This window comes from Protopterus annectens, chromosome 3.part0 (assembly GCF_019279795.1).
Source record: "Protopterus annectens isolate FY-2018-M chromosome 3.part0, PAN1.0, whole genome shotgun sequence".
In the NCBI taxonomy this organism is placed as follows: Eukaryota; Metazoa; Chordata; order Ceratodontiformes; family Protopteridae; genus Protopterus; species Protopterus annectens.
Window position 1 is genome coordinate 54921138 of NC_056731.1, and position 24336 is coordinate 54945473.

Consider the following 24336-nt stretch of genomic DNA (forward strand, 5'->3'; position numbering starts at 1 on the left):
TATACATGTAACATACAGTTCTAATACATTTGTAACATAAACATCTTATATAAATCATTTTGATATTCACCAGTGACATATAATTAATTACAAAATCCCAGCTAGCTATGCTGGCAGTATCTCCTTTCATCACAGGAGGTATTATGATAGTGATTAAATATTGCTAAGAGACATGATTATTGCATGTTTGATGATAACACTAACACTATAGAGTATGTAACTGTGACAATAAAGACAACCCAGGTGGGTATGACCCTAGCCCAGAGCAGCATCCTACCATTGCCCAGAATGATACCACAATACAAGCAGAAAATGATTGATTTCAACAATTGGCTAAGTTTCTGGTGTCATTCTAAGGGGATCCAGTATCTGTCTGACTGGGATGACATGATTGACAGACCTCATTGCTTTGCCAGAGATGGTCTGCATCTGTCACCCCTGGGCTTCCGGATACTGGCCAAGCCTCTTGCCACCCCTATAGTGCCTTTTTTAGGTGATGTGCCAAAGAGCAAATTACCCATAACAGTTACAAACAAATGCAATCTGAGGGTCATGTTGCTCACCGCTAGAAGTCTAAATCTCAAAATGTACTCACACGAAGCACTCCTTAAAATTGAGAACATCGACATTTGTGCTGCAACACAGACCTGGTTCAAGGCAGCAGAAAGCACCCCTGCACTATCCGGCTATAACTCATTCAACACCTTTCGGCCCCAGAACTTGGACCAAAGCTCCAAAGGCATTGGTGTTTCCATATTCATAAAGGATGTGTACACCTCCAGACTGGTAGCCCAACAAATGCATCAGAGATACTTCAGGTGCAACTAACACTGGGTAAGACAGCAATTCAGGTCAGATCCCCAACCATGTCCCAAGATGCACACTGCACATTCCTAAGCACCCTGTAAAATATTAAGATCCAACCTAAAACTCTCATACTAAGCAACTTCAACTACCCCTCCATTAACTTGGAAAACTACTCATGTACCAATACACTTGCCCAATGTTTCCTGGAATTCATTAATTGCAATGCCCTGGACAAGCTCATTCTTACCCCCACTAGAGGTAGCAACATCCTTGACCTGGTCATTACTAACATGGGTGACTGTTGCTCTACACCAATAGTCAAGTCCTCCCTGGTTAGATCTGGCCACAAGAAAATCAATTTGGAAATCCACATCCCTCGCACCCCCCACCCCCCACAAAGGTAACCACCATGAAAAACTTTTCCAAAGCTAACTTTGGGCACCTAAAAACAGGGGTGGCTAACTTCACGGCGCCCATGCAAATGGAGAATAGTTGCATGACCGCCAAATCATACACCAATGCACTCTACGAACACGTACACAAATGCATGGATCTCGCCATACCCAATAGAACCAAGACACTCTCCTACAAAAAAAGGAAGCCAATCTGGTGGTCCACTGCCATAAACAAACTCTACAACAGAAGGAGGAAACTGATGCGGAATAATGCAAAGTCCCAAGACTGGAAAAACTCCCTTATCAGCCTCAACAAAAAGTTGAGATCCTTCATCAAATCCTCTAAAGCTAGCTATGAAAACAGAATTACAGCAGATAGTAAAGACAAACACAAGGCCTTCTATAGTTATGTAAAGAATCTCCACGGCAATACCCAGATTTGCTCTGAGCTACTGCACAATCGTACCTCCTTTACCAAGCTAACAGTTATTCCCAATATACTGGACGACAGATTCAGTGCCAACTTTACCCCCCCCCCCCCCGGACTAATCACAATACCAGTAGATTGCCAGGCACCCAGTATTACTGCTGCACAGGTTAAAACAACACTGTCCAGGGTTAAGAATACAGCTTCTATGGGACCTGACAATATACCTGGCTGCATTCTACATGAACTACAGAGTAAACTGGCACCTCACCTGTGTGCCCTGTTCAATCACAGCCTCACCTCATGCTTTGTCCCTACTGAATGGTGCACAGTCATCCCTCTCCACAAAGGAGGAGTGACTACAGACCCTGGGAACTACTGTCCCATTAGCCTGAGGAGTCTGATATGCAAAGCTATGGAATGCATCATCATGGGCCTAATAAACAAGGATATAGGGAATCTCCAAACTCTGGATCCCACACAGTTTGGTTTTGTGAAGGGTAGATCATGCCTGCTCAACTTAGTCAACTTCTTTGAGTCAGTCAACAGAGCTGTGGATGAAGGCAATGTAGTTCATACAGCCTACCTTGATCTGGCCAAGGCCTTTCATACCATTCCCCACTCAGGAATCATAGAAAAACTCACTAAACTAGAGACTGCCGACTAGTCACGAGTGGAGTCCCACAGGGTTCGGTCCTGGGTCCTCTCACGTTTGGTATCTACTTCTCTAAAGTCGATGGCCAACACGAAGGGACTCTGGCTGACAAAGTTCCCAGACGATTGCAAGTTGGGAGCTATTATTAACTCCCCAAGTGATGTTGATATCCTACAGAATGGCCTCACTGAGACTGACTGGTGTTGGAACCATGGCCTTAAGCTCAATGCCAAAAAATGTGTTGTCATCCCCCTTGGGAAAAACCCCATTCCCATGAATTACCACATCGATGGTAATCCACTGAACACAGAAGGTGTTATAAGAGATCTGGGAACACAGGTTGACAGCAACCTCTCTTTTGATCATCACATTGCCACTGTGGTCAGAAAGTCTTTCTATGTAGCACATCTCATTACTAAAGGTTTTGCATCCAGGAAGAAAGAGGTCATTGTCTCCCTCTACTCTTCCCTCATTAGGCCAATCATCGAGTACAATGCCCCATTTGGCATGTACCTCACTAGACACCTGCAACAACTGGAGAGGCCACAAAAGTACCTCACAAAGAGGATCCTAGGCCTTAAACACTTGCCCTATATGGACAGACTCAAAAAACTACAACTATTCTCTCTCTCTCATATCGACTACTTAGAGGCGATTTCTGCTTGACTTACAAAGCCATGTCTGACCCAGCTCTGTTAGAAATGCTACAGCTAAAGAAATCCCAATCCCTCCATACCACACGCTCCAGAGACCTCAACTACAGTACCACAAACAACAGAACGTACTGGAGGGACAGGTTCATAACCCAGAGACTGCCCATGCTATGGAATAGACTTCCCATACATGTCCAGCAGAGCACCTCGCTAACCCTCTTCAAGAGAAATCTTGATGAGTGGATGGGAAATAGAAAATTCACCCCGGGGATAACTCCAGTGGCTCTACTTGACAGAGGCACTGGGAACTAAGATCAGGTGGCATGATGCCAGGGTAATCCTATGGCTAGGCTTGTAAAGGCCCCAGGGCCATTAGCCTAGTACACATCTATGAACCTATGAACCATGGAACAGCTTACAATTATTTGAATGTATAGATCACCATGATACTGATGACCTAAAGGAATGCACACATTTCTTGCGTGAAACACAGGCTATAATAATAATAGTAGACTTGAGCTTAAAATTACCAGAAGCATACTGGAATAATATTGATCCTAACAATAGTAAGTAAATTATTTACAGTGTATGCTCAAGAACAACAATTGCTGCAGACTGTAAACAAACCTTTCAGGGATCGGAACATACTGGACATTGCTTGCGTTCCTAAGGAAATGGCTGTTATTTCATATCACATTTTACCACATTTGAGTGCAGTGATCGTGGGTTATAAAGGTTAAATTAATATTAGATAATTCTACCAAACTGAAGTCTAAACCAACACACAGAAGATTAATAACAGATTATATGGAAACAAAACAGTCACTATGTAAAACTAATTGGAGTGATGCATTCAGTGGAAGGACTGCAGAAGAAATGTGCCAAATTTTGAGATGGAAATTGTCTGAATGCAAAAAAATCAAATAAATGTTTAACATCAGGATCTAGGCATATAAGGTTTAGAAGATATATTTCCATAACAATAAAACACTACAAGACATGGAAATGAGATTGCACTATATCTTTGAAAACTGAAATAAACAAACTAGACAGACAAATTCAACATTATTATAGTGTGAGATTAGATCAGGAAAATTTTTAAGAAAATGTACAAAAAGATATTCAGCATAAGAAACCATCTTACCCACAAGATATAGTAAGAGTCAAAACATATAAATCAATAAACTGTGTGGAGATTCTAACATTTATTCTCAAATACAACAGATTACAGATACATTTGCAAACCTTTAGGCAAAACAATTTGGCCCCATAAAAGGGGATGATGAATTATGCTAGTAACATCCAACTAACTTCAGATACTGAAATTAAATTAGACAATATTGAAAAAAAAAGCTATGCAAACTGGACCCAAAAAGGCAGAGGGAGGAAACAGAATTAATCATATTGACCTGAGAATATTTCAGCATTAACATAAAGTACCATTATACCTGTTATTCACTAGATCATTTAAGTCTGGGTCAATTCTTCAAGATTGGAGACATGCGCTTGTTAAACCCATCTTTAAGGGAAAGGGGAATAAGACAAACCCAGTGTCATACAGACCCATGACTTTACTTTCTTACCGAGGAAAAACAATAAGGAAATTTATTTTTCATAATTTATTGTCAGACTTGGAAAGGTTGGAGCTTAAAACTACATATCAGCATGTATATGTTGAAAATAGACCTAATGCTACATGTGGTATGATGTTCTTCCATAATATAATAACAGCCACAAATGAAAACTTGTGCTTGATGTAATTTATATAGGCATAACTTTAGCTTTTGATAGGGTCATACACAAAACACTGATCAATGAATTAGAATAACTAGGTATTAATGTAATGCTGATAAGATTAATAGATGAATGGCTTACAAACAGGACATGGTAAGTATCATTCAGTAATTGGACAGGTGAAATTATAAGAGCACTGTTCATGGTCCATACTCATTTAGTTTTTTTCTTTCAGGTCTATCTTTTTCATCTGAAGTATTCTACAGAATGTATACATATGATTTTAACATTTTTAAATGGATTACATCTGTTACAGACAGGGCATGTATGCAAAAAAACTTGGCTAAATTGACCAGGAAAATAATATGCTAACAAATACATCAAAAACTAAACATATGAGATTTGGCAGACAAGGACTAAAGGGCGAACTTTTACTACAAAGTGCAGTGATTGAAACTGTAGACTCATTTATAACTTGAGTATATGGGTAGATCGAGCTTTGAGGTTTTCTGATCATGTCAACCAACTGGTTAGTGATAATTATAAAACAATAAGTTGTATAAAAAAATTACAAAGTCTAGGAAATCAGAATGAAATCACTGTTTGTAAGTTACATCAGACCCAGATTACAGCATAGAATAATTATATGGAAAACTGATAAAGGACAACTAGTATGAATAAATTAGGGGAAACGTACAGCAAAGTATACCAACAGCATCCATGTATGTGAATATTTCAGTTATTATGAAAGATCAAAATATCTGAACTTGTACAGTTCTTTGTAAAGATCCTTAAGAAGAGACCTTACCCAGGTATACAGACCATTTACAGATAGCTACCTCTGGGAACGTTTGGGGTCATCAAAGAGTAGCAGAGAAGCATCAGACAATGTGTGTAGGAGATTATATAGGAATGAGAGGTGTACTAATTGGTTTCATTAGAGAGTAGCTGATGCAAGGACTAGACTACCAAATTACATTAAACACTAGTTTAGATATTTTTAACAACAACTTGGACATTTATGATAGAAAGGGTTGTTTTGCTGCATTGGCAGGCCTGACAGGCATTACTGCCCAAGCCTGAAATATTTATATGCATATATGTAGGTATTTTAGAGCTTTTCTCCCTGGGCCTCCACTGAAAAAGGGCACCTAACCAGTCAAACGTTCCTGGTAATCAAATGTCAATAGATAAATAAATAAATAAATAAATAAATAAAGTGAAAATTGTATATTAGGAGGGGGTGTGAGAGCAAGGAAGAACCTCCATGCCATTTACTTTTTGAGTGTTCATACAAATAAAGTTACTGGCTTCGTTCCAGTGAAAAATGAAAACAGCCAAGGCTGAAAAAATTTAAAAAGATGTCAATATTATATCTGGAGAGTGGAGTAAGACAAAGGCTCTTTCAAAACAAATTTGGATAGTGACATTAGTAGTAATGGAGTAACTACCAAAAGAGATATGAGCAAGCAAATACAGTACATCAGGCCTCAGAAGATACATAAGGTGATAAAAAATATAAGAAATAAACAAAGCTTGGAAAGAAATGTCATTGATGAAATGTTGCAGAATGCATCGTGGGATAACTGAAAATATGTCATGGCATTAAGTGTTCCTGTTACAGGGATATGCGAATGCTTAAAATGGTTATGAGCAGGTAGTTGACTGCTGCATGGTATTCTGTATAATGCATTGTCTACATGTAGTTGTTGTGATTATCTCTTATGAATTTTAAAATAAAAGTACCCCTACTCTTCTTTCCAAAATGTCAATGGATCTTCCAACATCCCTTATGCTGCCACCAACTCAGAGCAAGACATTGTCTATTTTAAAGTTACAATCAAAAGACAGAACCTCATAAGATCAGCTGCTACACAAAAATGAATATAATAGAAGTCAGGCAGTACACGACACTGCAGCAAAAATGTAGCTTCATGGAGACAGAATTTCTCAAACTGTTTCCCATACGGCTGAAATGTATTTATTACAATTGTTCTAAGTTATGATTTAGTTTGTGTATTTTCACTGAAAGACATTTGTTCAGTATGATATATGATGTAATGACTTTATAGCTCTTTTTGTTATTACTCTCAGGTAGTGGCTGAAAAGGGTCCCAGAACCAGCCCACCCAGCTGGTTAACAAAGTCTAAAGTAAACATTTTCCAGTCACTTCTCCTCTTCCCATTTTGCAATAGAACTTTTTTTCAGTTAAATGGTGCAAAGAGCTTTTCAAATGTGTTAGTCCACAATATGTGCAGTCTAGTTAAGAGTGGCATCTAAAACCAGACTTGACATGTGAATGTGAAATGTCTGTCTTCTCATTCACATCCATATAAAGAGGGTGAAGCATTCAGTCCTACATTTTTAAACTACATGAACTTGCAGAGATCCTGATAGACAAAAACAGCATAAAACCATTAACAATAAACTCTATTTTTATTATTTATATTTTACTTAATACACTGTCCAACAGAGCATAATCCATTTTCAGTGTAAGCCTATGTAAGAAATCTTCACCAAGTCATACATACTAATAAAAATTGTTTACTGAGAAATGCAAAACTTGGATACAGCCTGGATTTTATACATAGTAAAAGTACAAGAACATACAGGCAGCAGCTATAAAAGCTAATATGGAACTCCAAGAAAATGTATAACATACATATAGTACACTTTCCATGCACAGTACTATCATTAGGCAGAAGAAGAACACCTTTGACAGCATTTGCACCCTTATGTATATAGTTTCCATTATGCTAAGTTGCAGACGTTTAAATGAAAAGCTTTTCTTCCTGGAAGGCTTAAGTAAATTGGCAGAGGTAAACTTTAGACCTGTAAAACTTGCCTTAGTAAACCATTCTCAGGCTCAGGAACATTATAACATAGAAGCATGGTGATTATATGCACTTATAAAGCAGAATGTATGCCAACCCATATTGAAGAGGAATCTGTGACTGAATCAAAAACATTGCGTAGTGAGATTTTATGCTCCTTTAACGATTTTCGTATCCTTACCTTCTGCTATAATGTGAACTATACTACATTATGGCAGCATGAGAGCTGCAAAAACAATATTTCTGGGCCATTCGTAAAAGAGGCATGTGTATCTAACAAACCTAATCATAAATAGTCAAGCAGGCTTGACAGACTGTCTTCAGACACCATATTTTATGTTACAAGGCAGAGAACACAACGTGCCCTACTGAAATATGTTAAGTTAATATTTTGTACTCAAACAATTATATAGAGAAAGCTGAAGGTCACTCCTGACAATCAAAGCCCTTTTAAGTCCAACAGCAGCTCCAAAGAATCATTTGTATGTTAAACAGTTTCACAGACTATGGTCATGACCTTAAGGATGCACTTAAATACAGCTTCAGAGAACAGCAAATGTTAACTTTATCTAAATCCATTTAATTAGAAAATTAAGAGAATACAGTACAAAACACTTTTAAAATGCCTGCCAAACAACACAGGTTAACCATACAAATGTGAGACAAATGATGTCCCCTTTATACCCTGCATGTTTGTACTGACTGTCCAATACAAGTAAAATCAAAACGGTAAGTATATCACACTTTAAAAAAATATAATTTCTTAATTTAAATTGCGTGTGTGTATAATATCTATCTATATATCTATATCTATATACATACATACTATATATATATATATATATATATATATATATATATATATATATACACATACATACACATATACATGCATACATATATATGTGTATATATATATATATATATATATATATATACATACACATTATATATATATATATATATATATATATATATATATATATGTATGTATATATATATATATATATATATATATATATATATATATATATATATAATATACACATATGTGCATATATATATATATATATATATATATATATATATATATATATATATATATATATATATATATATATATATATATATATATGTACACATATATATACTATATATGTATATATACACACATATATTTATAAATTCAAATGCCCTTGAACAACTAGTATGTTCCCCCACTAGAGGGGACAACATATTGGATTTAATCATCACAAATATGGGCGCCCATTGTACCACACCCATTATCACCCCCTCCTTGGTCAGATCCGACCACAAACTGATAACCCTGGACATCCTCACTCCTCCACCTCCCCCAATCAAAGAAACCATAATCAAAAACCTTTCCAAAGCAAACTTCAAACTACTTGCATCCGAAGTGGAAAGCTTCACTATTCCCTTGCAGAAGGATAATGATATCCAGGATGCGGAATCCTACACCAAGGCACTCTATATGCATCTTCAGGATTGCAGGGACCGTGCTATCCCAAATAAAACCAAGACTCCTTCCTCAAGCAAGAAGAAACCAGTCTGGTGGACCCCGGCCATAAGCAAACTTTGCAATAAAAGGAGGAGACTTATACAAAAAAAGGCCAAATCTCAAGTAGAAAAATCATCCCTTATCAGCATTAGTAAGAAATTGAGGGCCCTCATCAAGTCAACTAAAGATAATTTTGAAAAGAAAGTTGCCAAGGATGCTAAGGGTAACCATAAGGCCTTCTATGGCTACATCAAAAACCTAAATGGCAACGCTCAGGTCTGTTCTGAGCTAGTACAAAATGGAACAAAATACACTGACCCTTCTGACATTGCCAACATCTTGGCTGACAGGTTCAGTGCAAATTCCCCCCCCCCCCCTCACCACCTACAGGGCCTATTAACATTCTAGGGGATTGTGCAAGTCCAATTATTACTGATACGTTGGTTAACAAGGCTCTATATAAAGCTAAAATCTGCCTCCATGGGACCAGATGGTGTCCCAGGCTGTGTCATACACGAGCTCCAAAAGGAATTAACCCCGCATCTTAATACCCTGTTCAGTCTCAGCCTCTCCACAGGATATGTGCCCATAGAATGGCGCATGGCAGTGGTGGTCCCGCTACACAAGGGTGGGGCCACAACTGACCCTAGGAACTACTCACCAATAAGCCTGACCAGTCTGATCTGTAAGGTTATGGAGTGAATCATTATGGAACTCATAAATGGAGAGATTGGGAACCTCCAGTCGCTGGACCCCACACAGTTCGGCTTCGTCAAGGGCAGATCATGCCTCCTGAACCTGGTGGATTTCTTTGAGACAGTTACTCAGGCTATAGATAAGGGAAAGGAGGTACACACGGCTTACCTTGACCTTCCTAAAGCATTTGACACCATTCCCCATTCAGGTATTATTGATAAGCTCACCAGCCTGGGCATAAACCCTTACGTCACAAGATGGATCACAAACTGGCTCTCAGACAGATCCCATAAAGTAAGAGTAGTGGGATCTATGTCCGAATCCAGACCAGTAACGAGTGGTGTGCCTCAGGGCTCTGTCCTGGGGCCCCTCCTGTTTGGCATATACTTCTCAGAAGTACAGGCAAGCACGGAAGGGCTGTAGCTGACTAAGTTTGCAGACGACTGCAAACTGGGTGCTATAATAGAGTCTCCGGCCGACATGGAGATCCTCCAGAAGGGCCTAAATGAGACTGATGCATGGTGTCAAAGCCATAGTCTCAAGCTAAATGCAAAAAAATGCGTAGTAAACCCCTTTGGAAAATACAGAGTACCCGCAAACTACAACATAGGAGGTAATCCCCTGAAATCTGAAGAAGAAATAAGGGATCTAGGGACCCAAGTAGATAGTCAGCTTTCCTTTGATAACCATGTTGCCAAAGTGGTTAGAAAGTCCTTCTATGTGACCCATCTGATCACGAAAGGGTTCGCATCAAGATCTAAGGATGTAATGGTGCCCCTCTACTCTTCCCTCATCAGACCCATTATTGAGTGCAATGCACCAATTGGAATGTACCTGGCTAGACATCTCCAGCAGCTGGAGAGACCACAAAGGTACCTAACCAAGAGGATTACTGGCCTCAAACAGTTGCCCTATGCAGCACGATTGAAAAAGCTAAGACTGTTCTCTGTTGCATACCGCTTTCTCAGAGGCGATCTCTGCCTAATGTACAGAGCCATGTCCAACCCAGAATTGTTGAACATGCTCCATCTTAGCAAAACCAAATCTACTCGAGCTACACACTCTAGGGACATAAACCTCAACACAACAATGAATAGAACATGCTGGAGGGATAGATTCCCTTTGCAGAGACTTCCCTTACTATGGAACAGGGTCCTGATCTACATAAGACAGAGCCCCTCACTATCACTCTTCAAGAGGAACCTTGATGAGTGAATGGGTAACAGAAAGTTCACACCGGGGATCACACCAACAGCACTACTAGATAGGGGCCAAGGGTACTAGCTGTTAGTACAAGGGTCTAGAGAACTACTAAAGGGGCGGTGAATACCGCACAACGTGGCTGGGCTAAAATATGCCTTCGGGCAGATAGCCCAGTACCAACCTATGAACCTATATATAAATATATATATATATATATATATATATATATATATATATATACACACACATATACACACACACACACGCACATATATATATATATATATATATATATATATATATATATATATATATATACATACACATATACACACACACACACACACACACACACACACACACTCACACACACACACACACACACATAAATACATATATACACACTTATACACACACACACACACACACACATAGATATATATATATATATATATATATATATATATATATATATATATATATATATATAGATAGGGCACGGTGGTGCAGCGGTTAGCATTGTCGCTTCACAGCAAGAGGTTCTCCAGTTCGATTCTCGGCTGGAGCACCTTCTGTGTGGAGTCTGCATGTCCTCCCCACATTCAAGTGATGTTTAAAGACATGCAGGTAGGTGCGTGTGTGAATGAATGTGCCTTCTTGGAAGGTCGGGCTGGCACCTTGGCACCATAAAAATCTACTGCCAATCATAAGCAGACCAGAACTGGGAAAAGCCGAAAGACATTAGTGTTTTTATATATGTATATGTGCACAGACACATGCAAAATACACCTAGTTTAAACAAATGTTAACCTGCTTTTACTGAATGGAGTAAATAAATAGAATAAAGTGCAGTACACACAAGCAAATGAAACAACATTTTAGTTTACATGTTAAGAGGGAATACTTAGGAAGCAGTTTCTACAATAAACATGGCAAAACAGAAAGAAAAAGTTGATATATATATATATATATATATATATATATAAATATATATATAAAGAAATGCCCTATCCACTGCATTACCACAGCAGTACAAACACAAACATCAGCTGTATTATGACATCAGCTCTACTGTAACTGGTTTATATGCCAGCCCCTCACTTCCCCTTCCCCCAACATACAGAAACACATATACATTACACACACACACACACACACACACACACACACACACACACAGAATTGCACTGTAATAAGATGCCATGTCTTTAAATTTCAACAGCTCAGCACCATAACATTCTTAGCAAGGATCTGCAAAATCTTCTTAAGGTTTAGCACTGTAGGGGGTCAGCAGTGACCTGGCTCTCTGGATGCTGTCCACCAATTGTTCCAAGGAAAACAGATCCTGAGCTATTTTTACCAGAGACTAGGGTAACTGTTTAACTCATAAGCCAAATCGTTCAGGAATGAGGCCAGGTTTTGAGCCTTGAACTGGCTCTGTAACCAGCAGTCTTTTACTTTGCCATATAGTTGGCTAGGGAACAAGCATATTTCTTGTTTATTATATTCAGTTAAGTAAATGATTTATCCAGAAGGAGTACAAAGTGATAAACAGCAAACTCCTTTACATATGTACCTAAGGGGAGAAAGGATCTGTACGACATGACTGAAATGTTTACAGGTGGTTAAAACGCAACTGCTAACTGCTACTGATATTCAATACATTCAGTAATATTATATACACTGATCAAATGAGAACACTTACAAGCTACATGTAAAATGCAAAAAAGCAACACATGCAATATTTAAATCCTTCAGAATGTGTTTGAATGCCCTGCCCACCACTTGCAGTAAACATGTCATTAACTAGACCAAAACTCCCAAGCCATTCTCAAAAATAAAGCAAGTAATTCAAGTGGGCCTTACAGCACTGATAATTCTCTGTCATGGATTCTCAGAACATATGCACCGTTGGACATAATGTGCTGCTGAAGTCTTAAGTGCCTGTGTCACAAATGTTTCCCTTTAATGTGTGGTTGTCTACATGTATATTACAGTTTTAAAAACACATGACTACTCCTAATATATTCTTTGTGAGAAAAAAAATGATGTACCAGTTAAAATGCTGTGCTGAGGTCCTAACTGCATTTATACCATCAAAACAAAGACTAGCAAGTCCTCAATGCAGATACATTTCTTAAAGATAACATCTCACAATGGATCCATATCTAATGGCTGTAAGTGCCAGTAGCTGCTCCCTCTAATTTATGGCACTGCAATCTCCTGCAGTTCAGTAAATAATTTAGAAGCTACTGCATAACCGCTGACAATAAGTGAACACACAAACACATCCTTAGTTTCAGAAGCTTAAAAAGACAGCTCCTTTCATCCATTCACCTGAATGGCTGGGTTGAGGCTTAACAAAACAGAGGTACATGGTTAAGTTGAGAAATCCTGTCACCTGGGACAGACAAAGTGCACCAGTTTTGATATCCTAATGTATATAGTGAAAAACGTTAAATAAAGAAGCACTATATACCACAATCAAACACATTTTTATATCTCTGTTACTAAAACAACAACAAAAAAAAAATTACAATTGTGTATAACAATTCAGAATTCACACACATATTAAAGGTGCAATTGTCAAACCTCATCTACCAATATGTTTTTTCTTTTGCTCTTCGAGTATATAACCAAACCTTCTTAAACAACATTCCTCTGAACTGTTTCCCAGCATCTCTCATCTTTGTTCCTGGTCTTTGTAAAGACTTGCCTCAGGATTCTGGGGTTGGAGCCAGGTTCAGAGGTATAGCAACTAGCACTCTTTCATCCTACAGACTCTCACTTCCAGACAAGACAAGAGGAGAACACACACATTCCAAGTCCCAGAAGGCTGCAGACTTTGCACTTTGGCTTCTGCCAACATTCAACTACTTTAAAAACTGCTGGGTACTACACTTTGCAAGTACACTGCAAAACTCAATACACTGGCAAGCCTTTCTTAACTTTTTTGTATCAAAAATATATGGCTTTGAGTGACTCTGGTTCATGCAGTCATGCTTCTGTATGTTTACTGAAATCCAAATTAAGACTGCAAAAGTGCTATCATTATTTCCAATATGCCACAAGTATGCAACCTATTGTCCATAATAGCCAATCAGTTGTGACTGCATGTTATAAAATGAGACTCAAACTATACATACCTTCTGTATTCCAAACATCCAAAACAAGTAATTGCCCATATAGCCAATTAAACGTTTTTGACATAGTCTCTTCAAAGCCTTTTCTTAAACAAAAGAAACATGGATATCTGTCACTTCTGAAACACTGTATACATAAAATCAGTAATGTTCATGTGCCTACTCTGCCCTTCCATTGCCCAGAAGTAAGGCCGTTTTAAAATTTCACCCCAATTTACACCACAGTCAAATGTGTTAATTAACTTCCTAACTAGACTGCTAAAGGTGCTCAGGACTTGTTCGTCTCATATGTTTCAGGGGTAGGCCATCAATATATTGCTTCCTCTGTCCGGAATACTTAGAAGTTATTATATGGGTTCAAATCCATGTCCCCTGTATTTAAGTCACTTAAAGTGTCCTGATACAGTTTCCCAATTTCCTCCTTGTTGTGTACTGATACCTCAGAGGTTGCCAAATCACAGACTGTTTATAATAAATTATTAATGGGGTGCCATGTAGTTTAACATTGCTATTTCTAACTTCTGAATTGCTTCCTTTCATCATATTGATGTTTGCAGATACACCTCTAAAGTGACATTAACATAAGTATACATAGGCATGTGTTGCATGGACTTTCAGGGAAATCATAATTGTGTTGACTCGTAGAATCACTGTTGGATGTGCTCTCTATATACTAGCATTAATGTATATTTTTATTTAATTATTTACATATTTATTTATCTGGCTTTGTTAAATGGGTGAGTGAAATGGTCCAAGGGCTCTTTTCAGGGGTCTATGTTTAGCAATTGAATGGCAAGCTCATCGAATGGCCGTTCATTGCACACAGACCAGCAAAACGTCTTTAATCGAAAGGCCACATGATTGTAAGTAAATTCACAGAACAAGTACATATTTCTCGGTAACATAGGTATAAGGAGTTGGTATATATAATTAGCATGGAGTGGGGGGGCACAGCCCCCCACATAAGGATGGTCTGGTTTTCACCAAATCCTTCTTTTATGGTGGGCTGCACTTCCCACAGCCCCTCACTAATTATATATACCAACTCCAAGATCACACTACAGTGGGGAAAGGGCAGGTTTCCTTATACTTGCTTTACTGATAAGTATGCACTAGTTCCGTTTCATTTATGTTGGCCAACTATGATAGTGCAATGAAATTACTTACGATCAAATGGCCTTTCGATTAATGGAAGCTTTGCTGGTCTTTGTGCAATGAAGGGCCGTTTGATGAACGTACCATTCGATCACTAAACATAGACCCCTCCTTTCAGTCATATTCTGGGCCCAAAGGCAAAGACAAGTATATAAAAGAGGCATCCTATGGTGTTCCCTCCAGTTTACAACTGTTTACTGGAAGTTACAAGGCATACAATTCATCAAATTACTGAAGAGCTTAGCCCAGTTCTTAATTGCCCCAAAGCACTGTCTGGTTAATGACTTTCTCTAGGTCACACAGTTGGCAAATGAAGGCTGAAGGAATCAAACTCTATACCACGGGAAGCAGCTCATTAACATCTCATATCCTTACTCCTCTGTGCTTATCAGCAAACTAAAAATCTCCATTCAAACTCCCTGACTCACAATCAAACCCAGGCCGTGGGTGTGACAGCACCAAATAATAGACTACAAGGAACTTGTGTTGGGTTAGCATCTTTCTTTTTACTTTCTTACCAAATGCACACTTTCACAGTTGAGACAGAATACCTACTTTATCAGTTGTTTTGCTTTGCTCAACATCTTTTTGCTTGAGATGAGGCAGTCATTTTAATGACTGTTGATTTACACTCTGTCACTCGTAGTGCAGGGTTTACTGTCACGTGTTGGGGCATTTACATGTAGTTCTGTTACTTAATTTTGGTTGTTGGTGTGTTCATTTAATATCTAATTCTGTTTTACAGAATTTATCTAACCTTTACTGGCCATTGTTAGATGTTGATGAGTAATAGTTTTACATTGTATATTATCCAAGTTGTAATCAGCTTCAAAACATTACTGTTTTCGGTACTGTGATTGAAGATAATGTGTTTCTTGTCAGTTTGTCGTTACTTATTCTGTCACTATGTTATAATGGTATTTGTTGCTTAGTACTTAATTTTCCCTTCTTTTCCCAGTTTGCAGTTATTTACCTTGCACATTCAAGCAACATGAGTGTGGCTCATCCTGGTGGTCTTTTTATTTACTAATTTTAGCCAAATTCACTAATTTTGCCATTTCATGAATCCCTCTGTTGATGTCAGCACCCAAAGGTCAACGGAGGTAGAAATATGGACGTGTGACTATACTCATCACTTCTTTTCTAAAATTTAATCTTAATGATGCAGTGTTTGACATTATAAACCACTTTAAAATAACTAATCATCTGCTTCTACATTTAAATGTAATTAGTAACAATATTTTGTGATGAGGCATTTTAAATAAACAGCTGCAAAACAATTCTGATTCTATTTGGCTTGTGGTACTATTATATCCGTCACCTGCACTAGGATCAGAAATTCTTGCTACATGTTTGAAGGCAAAGATAAGAGTGCCACTAATCACAGGCTGTCACGTGACATCAGTTTAGGGATGCTATTCGCAGTAAGTACTACATTAATACACCTATATGAGAAGAGCTTACTGCTGGACCTCACAGTGTGGAAGCAGGGAAGACAGGCCAATAATTTCAGATACTGTGAATTGTCCAGGATGCTTTTAACAGGGATGAATGGTCAGCAATATTATCACAGCAGAAGTTAAGGTTAAACAGTCTTAACAGTGATTCAACTAGTACAACACAGTCCTACATTTTAATCTAAAGTCTTTGTTTACATACCATGAGCAGACACTCTCTTTTGAGCCTAGGTTACAAAATGGATACCTCACTCCTAGAAATGAGCATCACCGCATCATGCTTAATAAAGCCAATTGGCTACCTGTTCAACACCATGCCAACCTGCTTCTTGGATACCAACTCAACAAGCTCTTCAAGGAACACTCCTGTCCTTTACTTGCCTCCAACCTCTTCAGACAACCCCCAAGTTACAATCTAAGAAGTCTTACGGTTCTGGTCCACTGTTGCAATATCCCAGAACCAGACTTCACTGTACAAACCATGTCTTCTCCATGCTAGGCCCCAAACTCTGGGAATCTCTCCCTATTAATCTTAAAGACCTCATACTGCACCCATAATTTCGTCATTATCTTAATCATCTCAAGACTGAGTCAGTTTTGCAAATGCTTTCCCTCTGGACACATTAGCTAATCCCCTACTCTCCCCTTCACCAGTCGGGCACCTTTGTCTTCCTCACATTATTTCTCTACACTAACAGTGACATCTCTTCCACGTTGTATATAGTTAATGTCTGTGTGCCCTTGGCTTACTTTTGCTATTGTTCTGTCTCTTCACTATTTCACTCTTCTTCATCCCTCCTTACTCTAAACATCCCTCCCCACTGACCTCTGTATTGTGCACTTTATTAATATTATTATTACTATCATTAACATGTAGCTATCCTCACACAACATTTGTTTGTATTCATAACACTTTGTGTTAACTTGCTTGTCTAGTATCATTTATATTTCATTTGAATCGCTGTTCTACCCAGGCAGCCAGAATGAATAAATAAAAAATAAAAAAATACATAAAATTCTGATTACTGCACATTTGTGAGTTATTCTCCAGCATACAGTCAGTTCACTTTCAAAACTGAACTTTGAATAACAGAAGGCAGCTGGCAATATGCTAGGAAAGCTATTCAGATTCTGTAGAATGAGTGACAATTTGCAAAACCCACAGAGAATGGCATCCCACTGCCTTGTACAGTATCAACAATTATTTGTATCCCCTCCCCCGTGCCTGAGTTGGACCCTATTTTGTCTATGAATTTTGTCCTGTCACTCAATATTTTAGTCAACAAAATGATGCCAGCTTGCATATTTTTCATAAAAAGCAAAGTAATACACATCATTTTATTCTTGCAGGTTTCTAACAGAATAATATGACTTCCCTTGATTCTTGAGGTAAAACTTTTGACATCTAATGCCTCCTCATCCCCCAACACACAAACAAACACTTGTCACATTTAAGGTTTTACCTCCAGCGTTCACAGAACCCCACTGGGAAAGCAGCAACACCATTTCTGTTTTGAGTTTGTTTCTAGGCTCTGGTCGACAGGAGACTCTAATGTGAGTGCTAAAAGTTGAGAAATAGTATTTAGGACAGGGGAGGTGTGTGGGTGTGCACTGTGCATCCAGGGGAATACCCTGTTACAGAGCTGTAATCTGTCGGGGTGCAGTATTCAAATGTGGAAAGGGGGGGGTCTTTACATCTAAGAAAGTGAATAAATATAATAACCTCGAAAATGATTGATTCTTCAGGGGAAGGGGGTCATACGTGATATATATACCCTTCACGGTCGGTTTCACGGTACCTTTTAGAGCTGAGTTCGATCCTTTTAGCCTGCACGAAGCTCACACAGGACAAGATGAGCAGCAAAATCAAATGACAGAGGAGCACTGCAACTATAGGTTTTACTCATTTAACAAAAACAAACATTATTTTACCACCGCTGTATTCTTAAAATGCGGTCTGACACACTATACCGGCTCCAGTGTACAATTTGAAAATCGATTCAACTAGCGGGTCAAGCCAATTCAGAAGTCTGACATGGTATTTTTTAAAACACTTCACAAGGTACTCAATCTCAAGTTCAACTCGTGTCTTGTCACATCTTCAAAACACCCATGAATCATTTTGTACATTTAAACGAGCTCACAGTACAACAGTAGAAAAGTGTATCTGAGGCTTGTGTCGGGAAAGTACAAAAGTCATAGAAAAACTGCACTTTTAAAACAACACAAAGTTAAACAATGCAGAAGTGTGACAACACAATCAATACTGAAAGATCAGGATGATGAAAACAAGTAACAGGTCAGCGATTATTATACAGTACCTTGTGGGGTGCTTTCAGCAGTCTGTGTATCCCTGCAATCTGATTGATCAGAGGAATATCTTCTCTGAAAGTGTAAAAAGGTGGACGGGTAGGTTCAGGAAAATTTGTACTGTTAAAATGATCGGTATCATCTAAAAACTGCACCCTGCAAACAAATGTAGCCATGATGTATCCATGCAAAGGTTAGAAGGGAGAAACACCAACGTATCCTAAAGAGATTTTGAAGATGCACACTTTTCCTCCAGGGAACAGACAGCAGGTTGGAAAGTTTCAGCTCCTTAGTTGTATGCAAAGTTTTCACTTCACTTTAGGTTCCTTTAGCATAATGTTAAACAGATTTGTACGCTTTGGTGCATCAGATCCACAGGATTACTACTGGTTTGCAGCTAGGCCGACAAACCCCCCTTGGCTGGAGAGTTGTTTCCAAGGACATCAGAAGCTAGGTGCTGTCACACTGCTGCTAAGGAAATTACCAGATTCGATTTCTATAAGAGGGGAGGGTAAGGCAAAAAGAGCTCCCCCATCCTCATACTTGCAGGCATGTATTGGCTGCGTCAGGAATTCTGCGCTGCACTGAAGGAATTTTATTCGCGATTTGTGTCTGTCGCCATCTAGCGGCAAAAACCTGAGTTGAAATTCAATTCCAAGTCTTTCAAAGCTGCAAGCATCACTTAACGGATGGGAGCAAATAACTCGACGTAACAATAATTCAGCTCTGCAGTTCAAGGGTCCATAGAAAATGGAACTTCACTGGTGCAGTGCATATGGACTCTGCAGTTACTCAGTATCCCCAATAAATAAACTCAGATTCCTTTATGTGTTTATGTGTGTCTCTCTATCTACATATATCTACATCTATCTATATATCTAATAATGTATAATTATATCTATGACTTATCTATCTTATCTCTAGCGAAAATCTACTTATATAACATATTAGGAGTATCCTGCTCTTGGAATTGATTTAAATGTCACTTCTCATTATATCCAAAGTCAAATAACTTGAAAAGCAAAGCAATTTTTTTTTTTACTCATCCCAAAATTATTAAATACTTTGTATGACACATTTATTTGTGCAGGTAATCTGAGAGAGAAAGAGAGAAAGACAGAAAAAAAATCTGTTTTGTATTTATTATAGGTTCATAGGCTGGTATTAGGCTATCAGTCCTAGAGCCTATACAAGCCTAGCCATAACAATTCCCTGGATATTTCTTACCACAATATTTACTTCCCTGGACCCCTGTCTGGCATTTTTTTTTTTATTTTATTTTTTTTACCTAAGGTGACTATCTTTAAAACAGCAATAATAACTAATGCTATCAATTCTTACCATGAAATTACAGTTCTCAAGTTGCTGTGACTAATTATAGCTAGAGAGCAAAGCTCAGAAGGTAATAATTACAGGTACACACCTCAAAACGTATAATTTTCTGGTAACATACTAGATACTGTATTTTTATTTATTATGTACCAGTTTTTGTCATTTATCTACTGCTTGATTTGGTGTATAATTGGAAAATGAACCACAGTTTTGCATTGTTTAATTTTTCAAAACTATCAAGTAAGAAAATATATTTTAGTTTACACTTTTTATTGTAATATAGTACTTCAAGCTTATCAAGTGCAGCCTAGAAAAGTATGCAGCACCAAAAAGCTGTATGACACAAACAGGACAATAGAGAGGATAATAATTAGCATATCAACATTTACCAGAAAATGTTACTTTGACAATGTGCAGTAATAATTATGTCATCAACAGTGAATCTCAAGAGGTTCTAATTATAACTTCACACCTTGAAAAGTATAACTTTGTACCAATCATTATAGCAGGTCTTCTTCTTCTTCTTTTGGCTTTTCCCGGTTAGGGGTCGCCACAACGGATCACCTGTTTCCATTTCTTCCTGTCCTCTGCATCTTGCTCTGTCACACCAACCACCTGCATGTCCTCTCTAACCACATCCATAAACTTTATCTTAGGCCTTCCTTTTTTCTTCTTACCTGGCAGTTTCATCCTTAGCACCCTTTTGCCAATATACCCAGCATCCCTCCTCAGCACGTCCAAGCCAACGCAATCTTGCCTCTCTGGCTTTGTCTCCAAACTATCCAACCTGGGCTGACCCTCTAATATACTTATTCCTAACCCTGTCTACCCTCGTCACACTCACTGCGAATCTTAACATCTTTAACTCTGCAACATCCAGCTCTGACTCCTGCCTTTTTGTCAATGCCACTGTCTCCAACCCATATAACATAGCTGGTCTCACTACCCTTTTGTAGACCTTCCCTTTCACTCTTACTGGTACTTGTCTGTCACAAATCACTCCTGACACTCCTCCACCCACTCCATCCTGCCTATACTCTCTTCTTCACGTCTCTTCCATACCCGCCATTACTCTGAACTGTTGCTCCCAAGTATTTAAACTCATCCACCTTCGCCAACTCTACTCCCTGCATCCTCACCATTCCTCTATCCTCCCTTTCATTCATGCACATATATTCTGTCATAGTCTGTCTGGCCTTCATTCCTTTCCTCTCTAGAGCATATCTCCACCTCTCCAGGGTCTCCTCAACCTGTTCCCTACTCTCACTACATATCACAATGTCATCTGCAAACATCATAGTTCACGGGGACTCCTATCTGATCTCATCTGTCAACCTGTCCATCACCAGTGCAAATAAGAAAGGGCTCAGAGCTGATCCTTGATGTAATCCCACCTCCACCTAAAATGCATCTGTCACTCCCACTACAGATCTCACCTCTGTCACACTACCCTTGTACATATCCTGTACCACTCTTACATACTTCTCTGCCACTCCTGACTTCCTCATACAATACCACAACTCCTCTCTAGGCACCCTGTCATATGCTTTCTCTAAGTCCACAAAGACACAATGCAACTCCTTCTGTCCTTATTCTGTATTTCTCCATCAACACTCTCAGAGCAAACATCGCATCTGTAGTCTCTTTCCTGGCATGAAACCATACTGCTGATCACTAATCATCACATCCCTTCTTAACATAGCTTCCACTACTCTTTCCCATAATTTCATGCTGTGACTGATCAGTTTTATCCCTCTGTAGTTACTACAGCTCTGCACATCACCCTTATTCTTAAAAATCGGTACCAAAACATTTTTTCTCCACTCCTCAGGCATCCTCTCACTTTCTAAGATTTCATTAAACAATCTGGTTAAAAATTCCACTGCCATTTCTTCTAAACACCTCCAAGCTTCCACAGGTATGTCATCTGGACCAACAGCCTTTCCATTCTTCATCCTCTTCATAGCTATCCTTACTTCCTCCTTGCTAATCCATTGCACTTCATGATTCACCATACCTACATCATCCAACCTTCTCTCCCTCTCATTCTCTTCATTCATCAACCCCTCAAAGTACTCTTTCCATCTGCTCAACACACTCTCCTCGCTTGTGAGTATGTTTCTCTCATTATCTTTTATCACCTTTACCTGCTGCACATCTTTCCTAGCTCAGTCCCTCTGTCTAGCCAATCAGTACAGGTCCTTTCCTCCCTCCTTTGTGTCCAACCTTTCATACAACTCTCTGTACACCTTATCCTTAGCCTTTGCCACCTCGCTCTTTACCATGCACCTCATATCATTCTTTATTACATAAGCATTTCTCTAAATACTTAATGACTTGAGACGTACCTCTCTGGTCTTTATGAAGAGAGACATAACTGAGCTCTTGGACTATGTGCTCAGGCAGGTAAGTCCCTAGCCTTAAGCAGCATTTTACCTTCACCTAGGATGATGCCTCAATACCAACAGAAAATGGTTGAATTCAATAACTGGCTTAGGTTCTGGTGTCACTCTAAGCGGATCGAGTATCTGTCATCCTGGGATGACATAATCAACAGTCCTCGATGCTTTGCCAGAGATGGTATTCATCCGTCACCCCCGGAATTTCGGCTGTTGGCTAAGGCTCTTGCCACCTGGATTGTACCTTTTTTAGACAGTGTCTCAAGGACAAATTTCCTGACGTAAAAACTCCATCTAAAAAACAACCTCAAGGTTATGCTGTTAAACACTAGGAGTCTTAACATGAAACTATACTCACCTTGGAAGACATAGACATTTGTGCAGACACAGAGACCTGGTCCAAGGCTGTGGAAAGCACCTCAGCCATACCAGGTTACAGCTCCTACCACATGTTCAGGCCACAAACTGAAGTTGTGAAAACTAAAGGAGGTGGTGTATCAGTATTCATTAAAGATAAATACACCTCCAGATTGATTAAACAGTATGATTCCCTAGAGATATTTCAGGTGCAATTAACTGTAAGTATGACACCTATTCAAGTCATTGCCTATTACAGGACCTCATCCATGAATCAGGACACCCACTCTGCTTATTTGGATCTACCTGAGTATGTCAAGATACATCCAAACACCATGGTTTTGGGAGACTTTAACTACTCATCCATTGACTGGGTAAATTACTTGTGCTGAAACTCACTTGCCTAAAGGTTCCTCAGTTTCATTAACTCCAATGCCCTGGACCAGATGGTTGACAGCCCCATATGGGTGAGAACATCCTGGATCTGGTGCTTACCAATATGGGGGACCACTGCAGCACCCCCACTGTGAGGTCTTCCATGGTGAGATCTAACCACAAATCAGCCTTATTCAAAATAAATATCACACCTGACCCACCCTAGCAGCAACTAAAATAAAAAAACTTCTCCAAAGCAGATTATAACCTCTTATGGGATGGTATAAATAGCTTCACCTCTCCCCTCAGATGGAATTGGCAACTATGCTGATTTTTTTACATCAATGCTTTATGTAAACACCTGTATAACAGCATTGACTTGGCCAAACTTGATTGGACCAAAACAAGCTCCTCAAGGAAGAGCAAACCTGCCTGGTGGACAACTGCCATTAACAGACTTTACAATAAGAGGAAGAAATTGCTGTCTAAGAGTAAGATGGAGAAAGCCCTAAATTGCAAACACACCCTCATCAGCTTAAGCAAGCAATAAGACTTCTTGTGAAGTCCTACAAAGCAAACTATGAATCCAAATGAGCTTCCTCAACTAAGGACAACCATAAGGCATTCTTTAGTTACATCCATAACCTAAAAAAAAAAGCCCAGATTTGTGTCAAAGTGGTAGTTAACGATACCACATATACCGAGCCTGTGGACATAACTAACCTGTTAGCTGACAGGTTCTATGAAAACTTCACTCCCCTGTCCCCGCCATACATACCTCATGACATCCCTATCATCTGTCCCCTACCATGTATCTCTAAAGAGCAGGTCATAAATGCCCAATCTAAGACCAAAAATACAGCATCTATGAGGCCTGATAACATC

The 24336-nt window shown here is 38.9% G+C and overlaps 1 protein-coding gene across 5 annotated transcripts in view; it reads right to left on the bottom strand.

Moving 5' to 3' along the window:
* FHOD3 (formin homology 2 domain containing 3) overlaps window positions 1-19546 on the bottom strand; it is a 3141544-nt gene extending 3121998 nt beyond the window's left edge. For 3 of the 5 annotated variants that reach the window (XM_044064578.1, XM_044064576.1, XM_044064574.1), the window contains exon 1: window positions 19000-19545. In XM_044064578.1, the coding sequence (XP_043920513.1) occupies window positions 19000-19164 (165 nt within the window). In that variant the 5' untranslated portion in view covers window positions 19165-19545. Of the gene's footprint in view, window positions 1-18999 lie in introns of all 5 variants that reach the window. The other 2 variants (XM_044064575.1, XM_044064579.1) reach the window with 2 other exon arrangements.
* Between the last annotated feature and the right edge of the window lie 4790 nt (window positions 19547-24336).